At 37.8% G+C, this 17,951-nt stretch overlaps 1 protein-coding gene across 2 annotated transcripts in view; it reads right to left on the bottom strand.

Annotated features, from left to right (window-relative positions):
* HDAC9 (histone deacetylase 9) overlaps positions 1 to 17,951 on the bottom strand; it is a 450,604-nt gene that overhangs the window by 15,298 nt on the left and 417,355 nt on the right. For both annotated transcript variants that reach the window (XM_041466346.1, XM_041466340.1), the window contains one exon: positions 8,679 to 8,812. In XM_041466346.1, coding sequence (XP_041322280.1) covers positions 8,679 to 8,812 — 134 coding nt within the window. The remainder of the gene's footprint in view (positions 1 to 8,678; positions 8,813 to 17,951) is intronic.

The following is a 17,951-nucleotide window of genomic DNA, read 5'->3' as shown; positions in this document are numbered from 1 at the left end:
TGGAACCAAAGTGTGCACTCTATTATCTTTATTTTTCTGGTGTTATTTCATCTAACCATCTTTCACATTTTAAGGTTTATATGGGAAAATCATAAAACACAGCTGCTTTTACTAGCTTAACATTAATTTCAAATAAAGCAGTAAATAAAAAAATGGTCATGCAGATTAGAAGTAAATTTCCCTGAGTTTTTTTACAGAATAGGCTGCATTTTAATTTCCTAGTTTTAATTGTATATTCTTTGAGTAGGACTGCACTAGCAGAAAGAAGTGTTCAGTTACTGCATAGTCATTTTTGCAGTGGATAAATATAAAAAATAAATTGTATTTTGAATGTCACCCACATCTGCTTTTTTGTCCACACTCCACACATTTTCTCCTAGGAAAAAAGTAAAAGCTTGTTTGGGCTAAAGGCTTCTCCTTGCACGGTAATAACTATATTCTCCTAGAACTATGCTAAGAGTCATGAAACTCTTCTGCTTCCCCACCTAAACGGCCATGGCTGGGAGTGCAGGCTTGCGTCCTGAGGAGTAGCAACTGTGCCAAGGCGGACAAAAACCAGCAATATCAATACCAATCTCTCCTCTCTAAAGCTAAGGAAGTTCAACCACTGTTGACAGGAGACATCTGTACTGCAGACAAAACTCCTTTCTTAAGTGTGCCTGGGTCTATTTTAAACTAGGTCAAGTGAAGCCCACCCAAGGAGCTTCCTTTGCAAAGTTAATAGTTCAGTAGCCATCATATACTGTCCTCTAGGTTGCTACTGCTGCATGGCTACTCACCAGATAGATAAAATCAACTTTCATCCAAGCACACACAGTGGGAAGTAACTGCAGTGTGGATACTCCCTCAGTGGTGCTATTTTAAGCAAGCTCAGCTACAAATCCCAAAACTTCTGGGATCCTGCCACTACAATCAGCAGTGAATGCCTGTCAGCAATAAAGACATTGCAAATATCACCAGTCCTTTGGAGTCTTGGTAACTAAAATGAATAGGTCTGTTCATGTCATTATTTCCTTAGAAGCCCATATGGGATTGCAGCTGGAAGATTTTCTTCTGGCTAGAAACAATAGCACTACGTTTTGTTTTCACAAAGCTTAAATCAGTCCATTCTGCTCAGTGATCAAGTATGCAGAGAAGTGCTGGTAGGACCTGACCGTATCCCAGCGCTACTTGGTTAACAGAGAGGGAAAAGTGCAAAGAAAGATTGCTCCTCTCTAGTATGTATCGTGGATTAGCACAAAAGACGGCAATTACAATACAAATAATATTTCAGGTACTTCTGCAATCCTTGAACCACATCTACTTTATCATCTTCATAGGTGGCTCTATTTGTTTATTTACTCTTTCAGGTAACTGGGGGGAAATTCTTTCAAGTACCTGGGGGGAAACTGGTATTTATGAAAATGCCAACCAAGTGATCAAGCTTTACAGGTTTTAGAGCAATAATCCATATAATAACCTTAATAATCCATACCTTGACTTACGCAGATAAAAAGCATTTGCTTTATCACTAGTCATTTTCTGTTTAAAATAATCTATCATTTGGCCAGGAAGAATACAAAATCCTGAAGTTCTCTTTGGTCATACTGGGGCAAAAAATAGTTTAAGGTTCTTTTTTGTCAATTTTCGAATTCCTAAGACTTTGATGACCAATTCACTTCCCTGAAACAGAACAAAATAGCTCCAGGCCGTAGCAGTAGAAATAATAGTAAAAGGTATGAAATTGCCAGAGTGCAATATGTGAGAGCTGTGTCTTGCTTTGCCCCTTGAATATAAGATTATTTAGGTAGACCTTTTGTACTAATTACATGCAAATGCTTTGTACTAATTATTAAGATGGGAACAACTGATGTAGAGACAGTTAGAGGAGATTTTCTATTAAAAGGTGGATATTTTGTTGCCTCCTTAAGGCTGGATTTTTGCAAGAGCCAAAACCCAAAGGGTTTGATTTTCCCTAATATATCAAAACCACCTCTTTATTTATCAGTATAGAATTTTTCTTAAAACAAGTAGGCTGCATTTGAATATCTAGACATATCAGATGAATATTTAGAAATGGCAGATGTGTTTTTAGAAATCAGAATAAGCCAATGAATCCCTAAAAGAAGAAAAAGGGTAAAACATCCAACACCTATCCCAATCATTACTCTGTCTGTTAGCACTACTAACAGTTTTGTAGGTGATGTGAGTATAATAGGCATGTTGAATCATTTCCTTAACTTTTTTTTTCCACAAGACTTTCATTTTGTATTACAAGCTTGGTTGAGACAGGCTCCTAAGCCTTTCTGTCTCCTCATCCTTAAGTACAGCCCAACAGACTTTGGACCCTCTTTCATATCAGGGAAAGTTTATCAGGCTCCACAAGTGAGTTCATTGCATCATACATTCTGCATAGGCCAAAATGATGTTCCATTACAAAATCACTGCAGAAATAAAGTCAGTGGGTTATGGCAGCTATTTCTATACCCTTTGAAATGAGACTGTCTGCATTCAAAAGGAGGATTCTTTTGGCAGTTATCCACTGGCTGCATACAACTGTATAGACACAGAGGTGTCCCTGGAAAATATCAGCAGTTAGACCCAACTGAACAAAAGAAATTACTCTACACCTGGCATATATGGCATCATCACCTTCCCTCCTACACTTACTGGCATTCAGATCATGAAGACTATTAAAAAGGAGACTAACAGAAAAGAAGCTGAAAAGAGCACTGGAAATACACCACCAGGAAAGACATCTTTCAGAGAAGAACAGCTCAAGTCTGCAGAAATAACCAAACCACTGGAGAGGCAGTTTGGACCAGACACAAAGGGTCACATTTTCAAAGCTTTTCCATGGCTGAATCGAGCTTTTGTGTCCAAAGCAGAAGATTAATGTAGAAACTGAGTCCACTAATCTTTCTCAAAATAGGAAAAACAATGTAAATGGGCAAAAAAATCACTTGGTATGCCAAAATTTGCCAGAGGCATATCAACAAATGTTTGAAAAAGGAATTAATGATGGAAATTTCATGTGCCCAGAAAGGGATCTGAATTGATCCTTGGGAATGTGGTAAGAATCTGAAACTACAGCAGTCTGTATTGAGCTGAAAATTCTAGAAATATCTGTGTTGTCTTTAGCACTGTCATGCTTTAAAGTATCAAGCCTGGCTTGACTGAAGAATGGTGCAGAGTGCAGTTACAGATTACTGACAAGTGAGGCAAGTGTAAGCAGAAGGTAAGGAGCAAGGAGAGCCTGCCAGAAGCAGAGGAAGGGGAGGAGGCAGGCAGGCTCCTCAGGGATGCTAGGGCTGCAGAGGGAAGAATCACAACCACCCTTTCTTGGTTACATATGTAAAAACCTATCAGCATAAAGACTGAGCTTTGTGGCTCTTAATGTTGCCTATGATTACAGAAGAGCGAGTTCAAAGATCTTATATGTTCTCATATTAGCAATTTTCTCAGAGCTTCTGCACTCTCTGTTTACATATATGAACTTCAGGCAGGTATTTTTGTGATCAAGGGTTACAAAAAAAAATGCAGTAAATAAACAAATCAGATTTCATCAGGGAATAAGCTCAAAGACACAAAGGGTAATTAGGGTCATTAGCACCTGTCAGTCCCTGAAAACCAAGCAATACCTTGGAATTATGTAACTTTGGAATCAGAATATTCTCTGCTTCCTTGGCCAAACCACTTCCTGAGAAGCACTGCTCACCTTGGGAACTTTGATGTCACCACGCTGACCTCTGGCACACACATTGCTCCTGCTTCTTATCCCATCCAGCTCTCTATTTCTAGACTCTGGGTTTTTGCAAGCAGCAGCTAACAGGTGTTTTAGACTCTGTGTTAATTTTTTTCTAGCATTAGAGTCAGATTAACAATGAGGATGTGAGATTGTGAGCAAGTTTACCATGCAATTTAAAATTGATCCAAGGCCATATTCACTTCTATGAATATTTTCATTTTGGAGAGAGAAATGCTTACCTGTTCTGGTAAATAACCTTTTTTTAATGCCCTCTTGGCAGAGCTCACTGCCTGGCTGGCAAGCAGCCCCAGATTGACACTGAATTCCACAATGGAGAAAATGCCAACTTTTCATCATCAGCAGGAAAGCTGCAGAGTACAAGCTTTCCACTTAAATTACCATCCCCTCCTAAATGCCAGCTCAACAGATTGCAAGAAAGAAGCACATACTTCACACTCTGCAAGAAAATTGTCCGGTGTAAGTTTTCAAGCACACTTGGGAGCCAACCAATCACAATGTTTTGTGAAATTCTGCTTCAGACTGAAATTCAAGCCAGAAGAATATTTACTAGAAGATGTTAAATTTAGTCACTTAAAAATGTTTTCACACTTGGGGCCAAATTCAGCCTTGGCCGCCAGAGTCAATGAGAGCAGACGTGCATCCTCTCTGCGCCTTTGTAGCAGGGTCCCGCTGGGCAGAGGCGCTGTGGACTGCACTTCTCTGCTTCCTCTGTGCAAAGAAGAGCACGACCCCATCTGTGACTAATTATCACTTGTTACAGACCACAGAAAACTGCTGTGCCACGGGGAGCTAAGAGACACTGCCCAAACCTGTAGGCAGATCAGAGGGACTATGATGTTAGACTGACTTCTGTGTCCTGTGGAGATATCACACCTGGCTGCTTTAAAAGGGATGGGATGAAGGAAAAGCTAAATCCTTAGGTTTTGATTCAAACAGTTTCCTGCTTGAAAGAATACTTCCCTACTCTTTCTGGTTGCAGAAGAACCCCCATATGAGTTCAGTTATGTTGGAAATAAAATGTAGGCTTTAGCATACTGGACTCAAGGAAAGCCGATGCCCAAGGATTTCTTAAATCCAAGTAGTGCCTCTTCAAAAATAATGTGGAGGGAAGAAAGCAGAACACGCACCCTAACATGTCTAAAGCAACATTACTCACCACTACGAGGGACCAAAAGTCATAGCAGAGCTCTTTATAGCACCAAAGCTAAGATGGGCAAAACAGGTGGAATTTCCATACTCCATAATTAAAATTTTGGGGGAGAATCTCAATATTCAACTCAATTCTCAATATTCAAAATTTGGGGGAGAATCTCAATATTCAATCTCAAAGTCATAGCAGAGCTCTTTATAGCACCAAAGCTAAGATGGGCAAAACAGGTGGAATTTCCATACTCCATAATTAAAATTTTGGGGGAGAATCTCAATATTCAATTTGCACAGACCGCTTGGAATAAAATATAAATCTTAATATTCAATGGCTTTCTTAAATGAAGTAACATGTATATCTATATACACTTTAAAAATGAGGTTTAAATCTATATAAACATGTGTGAAAAACTAGAATATTTCAAAGAGTATCACAATAAGTGAAAGAATTTAATTTTTAGCATGCATATCATAATCTCAGAAAGGCTTAAAAGCAAAGATTCTTTTGGAATTATCTGAATCCATCTTCTCCTTTGTTTTGACAGATGCTCTTTTAATGGACCAGTTCCCAAATCATGTTGAGAAAATTCAGGGATATTTTAAGGCAACTGATGGCCATCTTGCCTTTTCACCTTCCAGAAGGTTTTCCATGTTTACATTTTAGATTTCAAGGGAACCCAGCTGTTTAATCTCTTCTCACCTCTTAGGAAGATTTCCTTCCAAGGAGATAACCTACAGTGCTTCTAATTAGGTCTGCAAATGGTCAAATGGATTTTTCTCAAAGTGACATGGAAACTTTCTGCTTGTAAACACAAGCATGGAGAAAAAAACCTAAGATATCAAAATGTTTTTAAAGTACTTTTACATGTAAACTTTCTAAGCAAAAACTGATCTTTATGAAGTTTATCCTTAATTCTATAATTTCCTTTTTAGTTTGTTTATTATGTAAGAAGGTATTCACAAACCAAACCAAACTGAGCCATTTCAGATACCATAGGGTTTCTTGCCTTCTTTCCAGTTGCTGTCAGAAAGGATGTGGATCTCCTCAAAATACTCTATTACTTACACCAGTCCTTCCATGCTCAAATTATTTAAAGAAGACAATTTTGAGAGAGTACTATTTTCCTAGTGTTTTCACTCACTTTTTTCTAAGAGAGGAGTGAGAAGTTATCTTAACAAATCACTAAGCTATAAGCCATGTATAAATAAAAATATATCTATTTTGGATGCCAAGCTGTTTTCCTTGGTTCTCAGAGAGAAACTTAGAAAAGAAGGCATTTTGCACTTGTAAATTTAATGTTACCTCTTAGGTAACATATCAGACCAGCAGTCCCTGAAAGTTGAAAGTTGTAAGTTGTGCTAGTTTTAGAATTTTTTAAAGTGTTATTCTGTTGGTAATAGGACACATGAAGCAGTGAATTTCTGTATTGAAAAGTCCTGGCCAAAAACAACAAGAGAAAAGAAAAAGTTTTCAAAAAGCTCTGCAAAATGTTTATGAATTCTAATCCTCAGCACATGAATAAATACATCTGACAAACTGCAGGGTACCTCACAAAGGCCTTTCCCAACCTTTCTAATTTGAGTTCAAATACATGTGTAGTGTTTAGAACTGAAGTTAATCTTGCCAATATTTTTAAACTAGGGGTGCAGCATATACCATTATTTGTAAAAGTGAAAGGCAGATAAGTTATAATTATCCTATTAATCACCTGTAAAGAATTGCATTCAGAGAACAATGCATCCTGAAATTATAGTAATTGGTTGTTTAAAGAAAAAAAAAAACAAAAAACTCTGTCCTTGGCAGAACACGGTTGGAGTCTGCTGTGCAAGTTCATATATGCTGTGGGCCATGTGGTACACATTGCCATAAATCTATTTCTAACTGCTAACTAGGTATCAGACTCCTCATTAGTGTCTGTTCCTTGGCAGCACCTTTACTTATTCTTTTTAGTACAAGTTGGGCTCTTGTGGTACTCTTGGTAGCGAGATCCTCTCTAGAGTACTTTTCTTCACAGCCATAGCATATTTTGTCTGAAATTCTGCTGCCCCAAACCACTTGATGCACGTCCTAGAAGACAATGTTGTTAGCAAAACGACATGAGAAAAATTGTTATTGCCTGAGATGTTTCAAGTTTTTAAGGACTATGTTCTTTTACAAACTTAATTATTTAACCTAAAATTAAAAATGACTGCATGTGGATTTTTGTATTCATTCTCATTCAGTGATAGCAGAAATAGTAGTTGTGTTTGATACAGTGGTAAAACAAAATAAGGCAGTTTTCATAAATGGGTAGCACCACCAAATGGTCATAACTGGATAGAAGGACCCAGGCACCTACACAGGGGAGGATACATCACACCATCAGCATAGAACCATTCACATTAGTCCCATAAGGGTGAAAACTTCAGGGAACAGGTTTAGAAATGCTATGAAAAGCCATTGGTGTTGTAAGTTACTATCACAGGGAAGATGACAACAGAATATCAATGAGAGTGCCCTGGAATGGCAGCTGATCAGGAAGGCAATGTTGCATTACTAAGGTTTTCAAATGCCTCAAGCTGGGTTACATAATTCATATTTCAGTACCTAAATAAAAGAACTAACACTGAGCCGAACAGCTTTTTTAGTAGCATATATCACCATACTGGACAACTTTCCTTATGGATTTTGTCAAGGTGTCTGTTTAACATTTCTGAGAATATTTTTGAAAAAGCTAACAGTTTATTCATTGTATGTATAATGTAAAAAAAAAAAATACTAAGCATTGTTGATGTGTCATAAGGATGAAAAGCAAAGGTTTAAAACAACACTTAGAAAATTCTTCTACCCAACATCCATCAGAAGACACGTTACTTCACCTTATTCACATAGGTAGGAAACCTTGAAGTGGAAGGGAACTGGCAGACTAGCCTGCAATTTGGCACTAAAACATCTGATTGGAGAGATTATGTAGCTATTAAGACTTCCCCTGAGGGGGAAACAAAGTAGAACACTCCATTTTATAACAAGATCTTGCAAAATTCACAATTTATGGTAAAGGCTTTTGTCCCTTCATAAATTATTTTGGCTGCACCTTCAGCATTTTTTTTTCCTTCTCACTGTATTTATAGGATAAAACATACTTTTTAATGGACAGTAGAAATATTTTCACTAATAGGAATCCTTATCTTGCATTTGTATACATAAATAGCACATACTCATAGTTACTTAGCCTTATAGTCTCTTCTCAAAAGTTGTTAATATATACAGTGATAACTCTTGAAAAATCCATTTCAACTGCATACAGATCAACCTGAATCTTCATTCATTTTTTTTTAATCTTGTACACATTTTTATTAATGTTTCAGAAGTGAAGTGTCAAAATACTGCAAAATATGTGCCTTTGCAATATACAATTTCTGAGATTATCAGTTACCTTGAAAAAGGTGCTTTTTTTCCTATGATCAATGCCTAAAAGGTCCATTCCTAGTAGATGATATGTGCACCAATGACTACCAGTGATGTCAAGTCTGGTATTCAGCACATCATTAAAAGCAGTTTGGAGGTTTTAAATATTACTTAGAACTGGGAATAATTTAGGTATAAACTAAAGAATTTGTATAATCATCTAATTTAGAGGTATTTATGCAGCCAGGCCTGTTCATTTCTAAGACATATTCAAATTCCATGCTTTTTATACCAAACAAAAAAAGGACTGACACCATTGCTACTAAAAGAATACCACAGCTAGCAGCTTCAGAAAATGGTGCTCATTCTCTCCACCTCCTACAATTTATGTTTTACCTCATTTCCTAGGAGGGCATTTATACAGGCTTCAGAGGCATCGCAGATGGCAGTAAGGTCATGTCCTCCCTCCAGTGCCAGCACCACACGGCCGTCCGCCAGCTTCAGCAATTGCTTGGTTAGGTGACCAAAACCTGGCATTCAAATACAGGAGTGCAAACAATTAAAGCAGAACAGGCATTGCAGGCGTGTTTCACATCTGCTGCACACAAGAATGTAGAAAGCTCTGGAATACTGTACAAGGAGCATAGGATATACTTAGTCCAGTATCCTGTTTCTGACCATGGCCCTCACCAGATGATTTGGAGTTAGTATGTGGAATTTTTTATGAGGTACATGTGAGAAAATATCCCTCATGCTGATCCCTGATTGCTGGAGATTAGTTGAAACACAAGGATGTCTCTCTTCTTAACTTTGTTAACCATTATCACCTTGGATTCTCTTCCTATTTGCATATCAGTGGACATATAGCCATATTATTTAGAGAGATTTGACATAACTCTGGTCACTTATGGCATTGATATGACAAATAATGTTTGTAGTTAAACTATGGTGCTATAATTAAAAATAATTGTGCTTTCCAAATGGGATGATGAAGGGTTTTTTATTTAAAAATTACTTTTTATTTGAGGTTTGAGAATTATATAAAATCATGGACTGAGAGATAGTGGAAACATATGTTACCTCTTAGCTCCATCCTGAAGTATTTTTAGAAGCAGCACTAACAACTCTAATTCAGGGTTTTGGAATAAGTTGAAACTGTCTAGAACTTTGTAGCTATCTCTACCAGCATCGCTCACTCCTGACCAAGAGTACTCTAAGAAACTCTGCACCATAGCCAAAAATGATGGTACTCCATTTTCTGTGGTGATCTGTAACTACACAGACATTACCACAAAGTTTTCATCTGTGATTCAAGTAAAGTTATTACATTTTTAATGACAAGAAAAATTGCACGAAATATGTCAATTTGGAGTGAAGATTTTTGGAAAAATTTTTGTGGTAGTTTCCTAGGACAGCTATTGTTTTTGTTTAATCTCTTTCAAGTAAGAAATGATAAATAAAGATTTGAAACTATTGACATTAAGTAAACATCACATTTTGTTCTTAACTTTTCCACTTGATCTGTACTAGTTGCTCCATTGATGGTCATCACTACTCATTCCAGTGCATTTCATTTCCTTAAATAAAGCATTAGAAGGTACCTGCTAAACCCTGGAGTTCTATAAAGACAGGAAAATCAACATCTTTTTACTGTGTTCCAGTGAAGAAGACCACCAAAAATTAAAACTGTGAATATTACAAGCATATTTTCCAGAGAAGTTTTCCAAATTCATGTTTAGCTCTGTTTTCATCTTGGGATGCAAAATGGACAACTTTGTTAAGCACATGTCCAACTGTTTTTACAATAGGAACTCTAACTATATCAAATCTGGATTAGCTGTACAGACGTAAAAACCCCAACACAAGAAAAATCCTCTGCTTGCCACTTAACATATAGATGATCATAGAAACATTTGAGGTGAAATACTGTTTCCTTGAGCCACTGCCCGATCTTCTGTGCCCTAAAAATACTGCAGTTTTGATTCTATCAAAGTAACTACACCGTGGTTCCAGTTACACAAAGGGCTGAACAATAAATAAAACCTAAACTCCCATTTAAATGCAGCCTTCCCTCCTGAAAAAAACAAAACAAAACAAAACAAAACAACAACAACAACAAAAAACCCACAAACAAACAAAAAAAACCCAAACAAACCAAAACAGGTCGTCCCCCCCCACCCCCCCCAAAAGACCAGATTCAGACAGGAAAATAAAAGTGAAGGAAGGAGTGGAATGAGGGTATCCTTTGATCTTTAGCCAATTTCTGCTGTCTTTTACCTACAAAAATCATTTCTGTCTGCATGTTACACGAGTTCTTTAGATCTATAAGAAGAGAGTGCCAACAGTGTAAAGTGAGTCAAAGATAGAACATTTACAGGAAATGAAGAAGAATGAACAGGCACAGACTCCCCACATCTATAATTTACCCTTGGAGTGTGTGAGGAATCCAACAGCACTTTTAAGATATTATCCTTTGTGTTACACAGATTCTGTGAAGGAAAAGCTCTACCATGTGTCTCCTGCACACTGGAGAATTTTGTATTACTGCAAATATTGCTATCTCCACATCGTAATCTTCTGAGGTTTGTAGGGCAATAAACGTAAAGACTCTTGCTATTCCTTTTCTTCATTTAGACAACCATACATAATATAACCCACCATCATTGTTACAATATTAGTTTGTCTGCCTGGTTTCCTGATGATTTTCCTAGTATCAGTGCTACAATAGTCAGTTCTGACTGAATGAGGATACAATGAGCTACTCAGAAAGCATCTTTCGAAACAGAGATCACGGTAACAGGATAAACTGTTTCAACCCAAATTAACATGATAGGGCTTTTCTTCAGCATAACTGCCATGAGAAAGTAAAGGTGGCTTGCTAGAAAGTGAAGAAATAACTTTAGTCAACATTGCCAATGACTGAATGAGTTATGGAAATTCTTAACAAAGAAACTTGGATCCTGTGTCACTGCAGCAACATAGGAAAGATGTTAGCTTCCTCAAGGAAATCCCCTGGAGTGCAGAAGTAAGAAAATGGAAAGAAAGGAATCCCAGTGAAGTAATAGTTTTAAGATGGGCTGTAGTTCATGCCAAATAATTAATGAAAACAAGAAGAAAATAGTAACAAGCACCTTTAAAAGAATCCGTCATCTCCCCTGATATAAGGAGATCAAGACCTTGCCAACTTAAGGTGAGAAAGGAGTCAGACAAGTATTTTGAATCTGGGCCTTCCAACTCACATGAATATTTAGAAATCAGCAGCAGTTCTTGGCCCTTCGACTGTACCTGCTGAAATCTTGTAAATGTGCTCAATGATTTTGCACTTCAGACAAGTGCAGCATTTTTTAAAATTAGGCTCATGCAGTGTGCCAGGGAATTGTGAAAATGGTTTTGCGCCAACTATTATGTTCATCATTTCTGTAACTTAAACATGAAAAGTTTCATCAACAGATGAAACAACTTGCTTCATCAACAGATCCAACGTTTGGGTATCCTGGGTAGAACTTGCAAATGCATTTAATATTCATTTGCTATCATCCTATTAAATACTATAATTAACCTTTGATTTCCACAAGAAACAAAACACTACAAAGTAATTCTGATATTCCTACTCATCAGGTCTTTTATACTTTCTTCACAAAAAAAACTCCAGGGTGCAAAATGTACATCCAAGCAGAGAAGACTAGATTAAGACTGTAACCATTATAAACCATGTTATGCATTGGAGAGATAACCTGTATATGAGTCGTTATTTGCCAACCTTTGAAGTAAAAATACAAAATTTCAAACCAAAAACATAAAGTGTAATTTTTAATTATACCTTTTCCCCTCCTGCAGTACTTTATTGAAGGAGATAAAATACTCAGACTTTTGTAAGAAATTATTCTAGTGTAGGAAGGTGGAAAGAGAGAAAATTATTATTCTATTATACTAATGAGCAAGCTGTTAGGCTGTTATTGAAGGACACAGTGTGCTGATCACTTGAATTACCATCTAAGAAAGTAATTCATCTTTTAGTGAACTGATGCCCCAGTAAGGATCCTGTGAGTTTTTTTCTGTTCGTAACAGACAAGCTCCCCCCACAGTCTTTTTAGTTCTGCTAAGCAGCAAGGAATGCCATGGGTGAGGTTTCTGAAGCCTTATTTGACCAAAGTCAGTGGAGCAGCGGTACTTTACCTGGACTTACTGAAAACCAAAAAAAAAAAAAAAAATCCTGTAAAGAGAAAATCCAGAGTTATTTCAGTTTTCTTGTTTTATTTTTGAGGTATCCTTACTGTGATAACCTGAAATGGATAGTGGCAAGCAGAAGGCAGGTAAGACACCTCTTATCCAGGCCAGTTCCCCTCTGACAGGCCCCTTACACAGCTGTGTGTTGTGTTACGTGTGCTTGAATTAAAGCTAACCAGTCAGAGTTCATATGGACAACTTCTCATTTTGCAAAAGAAGCATTTGAGAATGAAGACAATTTGTGAACATTATTCTTTTTGCATCCTTTCCTCAGCAGACGGGGAAAGGAACCATGTGGATGGGGTGAACTCCCAGCCAGCACCGCAGCACTCCTTGTTTGCATAAACAGCCATGTATGCAACTCAATTTGCTTGCCAGCAAATGTGCAAACACTAAATTACTGGGGACTAAACCTGCCTCAGCAGAAGAGAGCCCCCTTCCCTCTCCACACTGTGCATAAGGAGAGCAGATATGTCCTGTACAGTCATTTTTGGGTGATGGCAAGCTGAACAAAGCCATGGTGCTGGCCCTTGGTCACTGGAGATGGCTGGTGAAGGAACAAGGACACATCGACAACCAAAAGGTTGCAGAAGCTGTAGCGTTATGGAGAAAGCATCAGCTTTTTCAGCCTCAGCAGCAGGGCCCCAACAGCTCTTTTGGCTTCCGTGTCTTAAAGGCTACAACCCAACCCTAAATTACAGGCAGAGCCCTGGTGAGCTCCTCTGGATACTAAGAGCAGCCTGGAGAGGAATACATGAAAAACACAAAACCTCCACAGTCTCTGTCCTGGACCTCCAAGCATGTATTTAACTATTATTACCATTTAATCATGTCATTACTCTCTAATTTACTTGACAATGTGTTTTCCTCTCATTAAAACTGTTGCAATGATCGGTGCCAAAATTCTACCCACCAGTGTTCCGTGCTCCTTCCCTGTGGCTCCTTCGTGACTATTTGATTAATTTTCATTGATATTTTTCCAACAATAGCATCTAAAATTAACTGGGTCAGTTTTTACATAACTTCCTGAGTCACCAGGCTACGTGTCCTAAATAAATATGTCCATACAGGAGTCAAATGATAATTTACCCTTACAGCACTAGCAGGGGCTGGGATATTTTATAAAGTTTGTGTTCTATGATAAGAGAACATATTTTATTCTCAGCTCTTAATTCAGGACCTTTTATTCAATCAAAACTTCATTTGGATGAAGTCAGAGACTTGACTCACTCGGCAGGACATGGTCTTGAGTGAGGGAGAAAAGGAGATTTTAACGCCAAATACATTCTTATGAAAAACATTTTCCAAATGGCTGAAATTACAAATGTTAGTGTTGAGGTACCTGAATTTAAATGGTACATTTGGCCTCCAGGCATTAGCTGCTGATTTCTTGCTTTTAATACAGGAGAGGGAAGCTCAGTAACACTTCAAATTACATGTCTCAAGCAGGCATTTAATTTATATTAAATTAGACAGTAATTGTATGTTAAATAAATACTAATAGTCTCAGGAACACATTTTTATGGAATAACAATTTATGTAATAGATATTTTTATTGCATGCCTGTTAGGTCTACAGTAATATGTTTTTCTTAATTAGCTGCTCTTTAGCTGTTACACAGAACATAACTTACTAAATCTCAATATATATTCAGGGATACATAGGATACCTCTTTGGAAGTCAAATACTGCAAACCTGTCTTCCTACAGGAAGAGGTGGCAGGTGGCCCTGCAATGCTCAGTAAGATGGTATTTTCAACTGACTTGAGATATGGATGTATCCAAGTGTGTCATACAGTCCATAGCATTTACTTAGTCCTTCACGAGGGAGGAACTTTTCTACCTTCACCACACAAGGCAGCACTGACCGCCAGACAAAATGTTCCTTAGAGAAAACATATGGAAGAAGAACACCCCCCAAACTTTTCTTGCAGTTAATTCATGGTAAAAATAAAAGGACGGCATTTATTTTGTAACTTGCATTATCAAGCTTTAGGGATTCTGCAGCCTCCAGGAAAAGTCATGGTAATGTACAAAATAATTATGAAGCTTTTAGAACTGTTAAAGTGCTGTATGTGGATTCAGAGGGAAAATATTCAACCACAGATTTCAGCTGCCAAAGTCAAAGCAGGGATCTCTGGATATTCCCAAAACAGGCTGGATGTTTTTTAGCCCTGTTCTTAATAGCACTTTGCTCTGTGCCTCCCTTTCTTCTCCGTTTCCTTACATTTCTGTAATGTCTGCCCTTTCTTATAGCTGGCCCAAGCAAAAATTTCTTCACTGTCCTGCTATCCTTCCTCTCTTTTTTTTTATTTTGCTTTCTATTTAGAAAATCCTCTACTAAGTGAAGCCAGACAGGATGCAAGATGATCCGTTCAACAGAGATCTTCCCTGTTTTTTCAAAAACAAGTAGTTGTTCTGCCTCAGAAAGCAGAAGCCAGAAGAGAGAAGCTGTAGGACTTCATATAGCAAGGCGGTATTTCAGAAACTTGGATTCAGATCTCCCTGAAAAAGGCTGTTGCTTCATCTGTGAGGTGAGGAGATTCTCCATGGAGTTTGGAGAGTTTTTTCTTTTTTCCTTTTTCCTGGAGACTAAAAATCCTTTAAAAGGATTCTGTGGAGATAGATTAATCAGACTAATAATTATCTGTGAAAATCTGTCCCACATACTGTGAAATCTGCCAAGCTGATAGAGCATGTGGTATTACTGTTATCATAATAACTTCTTCCAAATCTGATCAAGTTGCCTGATTAAACTGATATACAATATATACATCTGATGTTACAAGTTACAGATGATTGTATCTCCAAATCTGACTCTAGACTCAGTAAGGGGTTGGCTAAAAAACAAGACATCTGATAAAAAAATAATTCATAGTATGAGGAATTTGTTTCTAATCCACGCTGGAATGAAAATCAGATACTACTATTGACTATCCAAATAAATCAGTAAGCTTGATTAAGTTTGGAGAAGTTTATCATAATGCTACTGCCTATAAAATCAACTTGACACATTTTTAAAATATGTGGGGCAAAGTTTCTGCTGTTATACAGCTGAAATGTGGGCACTGAGTTACAACTGAAAACAATCTGATGGGAAGATCTAGCCTTATTTCTTTTTCTAACTGATGAAAAGCCAAGTCAGTTAATGCTGAATTGACCCAGGAGGCTAACACAAAGGATCTGATTTAAACCCCATCACTCAGAAGCTAAGAACTGACTGCCATTTTCTGAAGATGGTCTAATATATTCTGCCAAGAAAATCAACATGCACTAAAGGATCTTTCCAACTTACACAGTTTCTCAGAGGATACAAATTAAGGTTCTCACTTTATTTTCAGTCATTTACTGACCCTACCACATCAACATATCAGATTAAATTAAAAGCTCGTTCCTTAGCCAGTGTTAATCAGCATATACCACTATCTAAAGACCTAGCCTCCAGATGTGGACCATTTATCATTCCAAGGCTAGTGACATACATACAATAAGCACATCAGGGAGAGGTTCTTGTAGGTGGATAGACTTGAAGTAAACACTCTATTTCCTGACCAATTTGGCAACAAGTTTCCTGGTGAACTCAGTATTAGTATCAGAGGTCTAGTGCCCCTCAGGATTTGGATCACATTGTTTAATAAACATAATTTTATGAAATCAGAAGGGACTAAGGCACTGCGTTTCTAAGGGATTACTGTACATCTCATACAGTTATTCACTCTCCCTCTGGCCCTGTGCCTGTTAACCCCACCTGACACATGCTATAATCACCCAGAAATGCACTGCTTGTCACCACCTATTGAAAAGGTAATGTGTAAAACTTGCTAGAGGAAATGGTATTGAAACTAGGTTTGGGGTCTGACTCCTTACAGTCTTCTGTTTAATTGCAATTTCCAAGTAAAATACATTGAGCAGCTTTCCATTATGTTGCTCTGTTACAAAAACATGTAAGAATTAAGGATGTGATTTCAACCCAGACAACAGCCCTTATGTACCTTTTCATACTATTAAAAGGACACAGAAATGCCATGAAATGGTGGAATTGTAAAAGCAGCTGTAGCTACCATTTGAATGACATAGGTGACTCTATCCAGCCCTCTCCATTAATAGAGAAGTTATGTCAGAACCTTGTCAGTCATGTTATTACACAGCAGAGTTTGCAGGAGCCTTAACCTGCTGGGAGCACAAGAAAAGGTGGCAGGGAGCTGCCCAGGCTTCAAGTGAAGGCAGGACTGATGGCACTTTGTTGTCATGCACAGCAGGTGGAAATACGTAGAAGACATTTTTATTTTCTGGTCTCTTTGTTTCCACAAAAATTCTATCACACCACCCCTCTCTCCCCCTCCAGCCCTGATGCTCCCCACCCCCACCAAATCCCCCAAGAAAAACATATGAGAATAAAATATTTTCTTAGAATTTTGGATATCTCATCCCTGTCTTTCCAGTTGTCCAACATACAGTTATCTGAAAGAGTCTTTCTGTGAGATTCTGCAGCCAAATGGTGACCCACCAATTACTGCTTGAGAATCAGTGGTTCAGAAGCCTTATGGAGTTCTTTACCCAGTGGTTTTTTGCCTTTTCCTAGAGAAAGTTAAAGCAATAAGCTGACATGGGTGAAAGATGCCTTCAGGTGCCTGAGCAGTCAAGGAGCACTACCTTCTGGATTTTCTCAGAGTGAGGAGCACAATCGCTCCTGATTCTGCAGAATCCATATATAAGAAAATTACCACCATCTCTTGCTGTTACCATAGCATGACAGCAGTATTAAGGGAAGCTGGAAAACCTAAAATAAATGGCAATCTTCATTGAACAATAGAAACATCAAGACAAACAATGGTATTCTTGTGCTACACTCAGACCTAAATCGAGCTAACTAGTGTCAAGGTAATTTGAGGACTCCAGATGTTGTTGCAGCTGCAACAGTCATCTTAGTCATTCTCCTTAAAAGTGGGAAGTTCACAACAGGGCAAAACCCATTCCTTCCACATTGAGATACTGTTTCTTCAGCAGCAACAGTTATTTCTTCTTCAAGGGAAAACAGTACATCAGCTTTTTTAGCTGGAGTCACTGAAAATCGACTACCAGAATAGCTACTGTTTCTCCCTCCAGAGTTTTAACAGCTAGAAGCAAAATAACCTGCTGCAATGGCTCAAAGCTCTCTAGTGGCTCTAGAATCTTAGCAGATAAGGTAAATCAAATTGCAACATTAGGGGTGAATTTACTCTTTGCTCTGATGAAAGCTGAAGAGCTATAGTGGCTGAGAGTTTGGGCAAAAATTATCCAAACTTCATAGCGAAGTCACTTAGAAACGATAGAAAAGAAAGGCATTAAATTCTCTCACTACAAATAAATACAGATAAACAGGGAAAAATATAAAATTCAGAATCCAGTTCCACTCATTAGGACATGAAGTGGTTACCAGCAGAGGATAAACTTTTTAGTCATT

Source organism: Pyrgilauda ruficollis, unplaced genomic scaffold (assembly GCF_017590135.1).
Source record: "Pyrgilauda ruficollis isolate IOZ18807 unplaced genomic scaffold, ASM1759013v1 scaffold2, whole genome shotgun sequence".
NCBI lineage: Eukaryota > Metazoa > Chordata > Aves > Passeriformes > Passeridae > Pyrgilauda > Pyrgilauda ruficollis.
The sequence above is the reverse complement of the archived record's forward strand: the minus strand, read 5'-3'. Positions and strand labels throughout refer to the sequence as shown.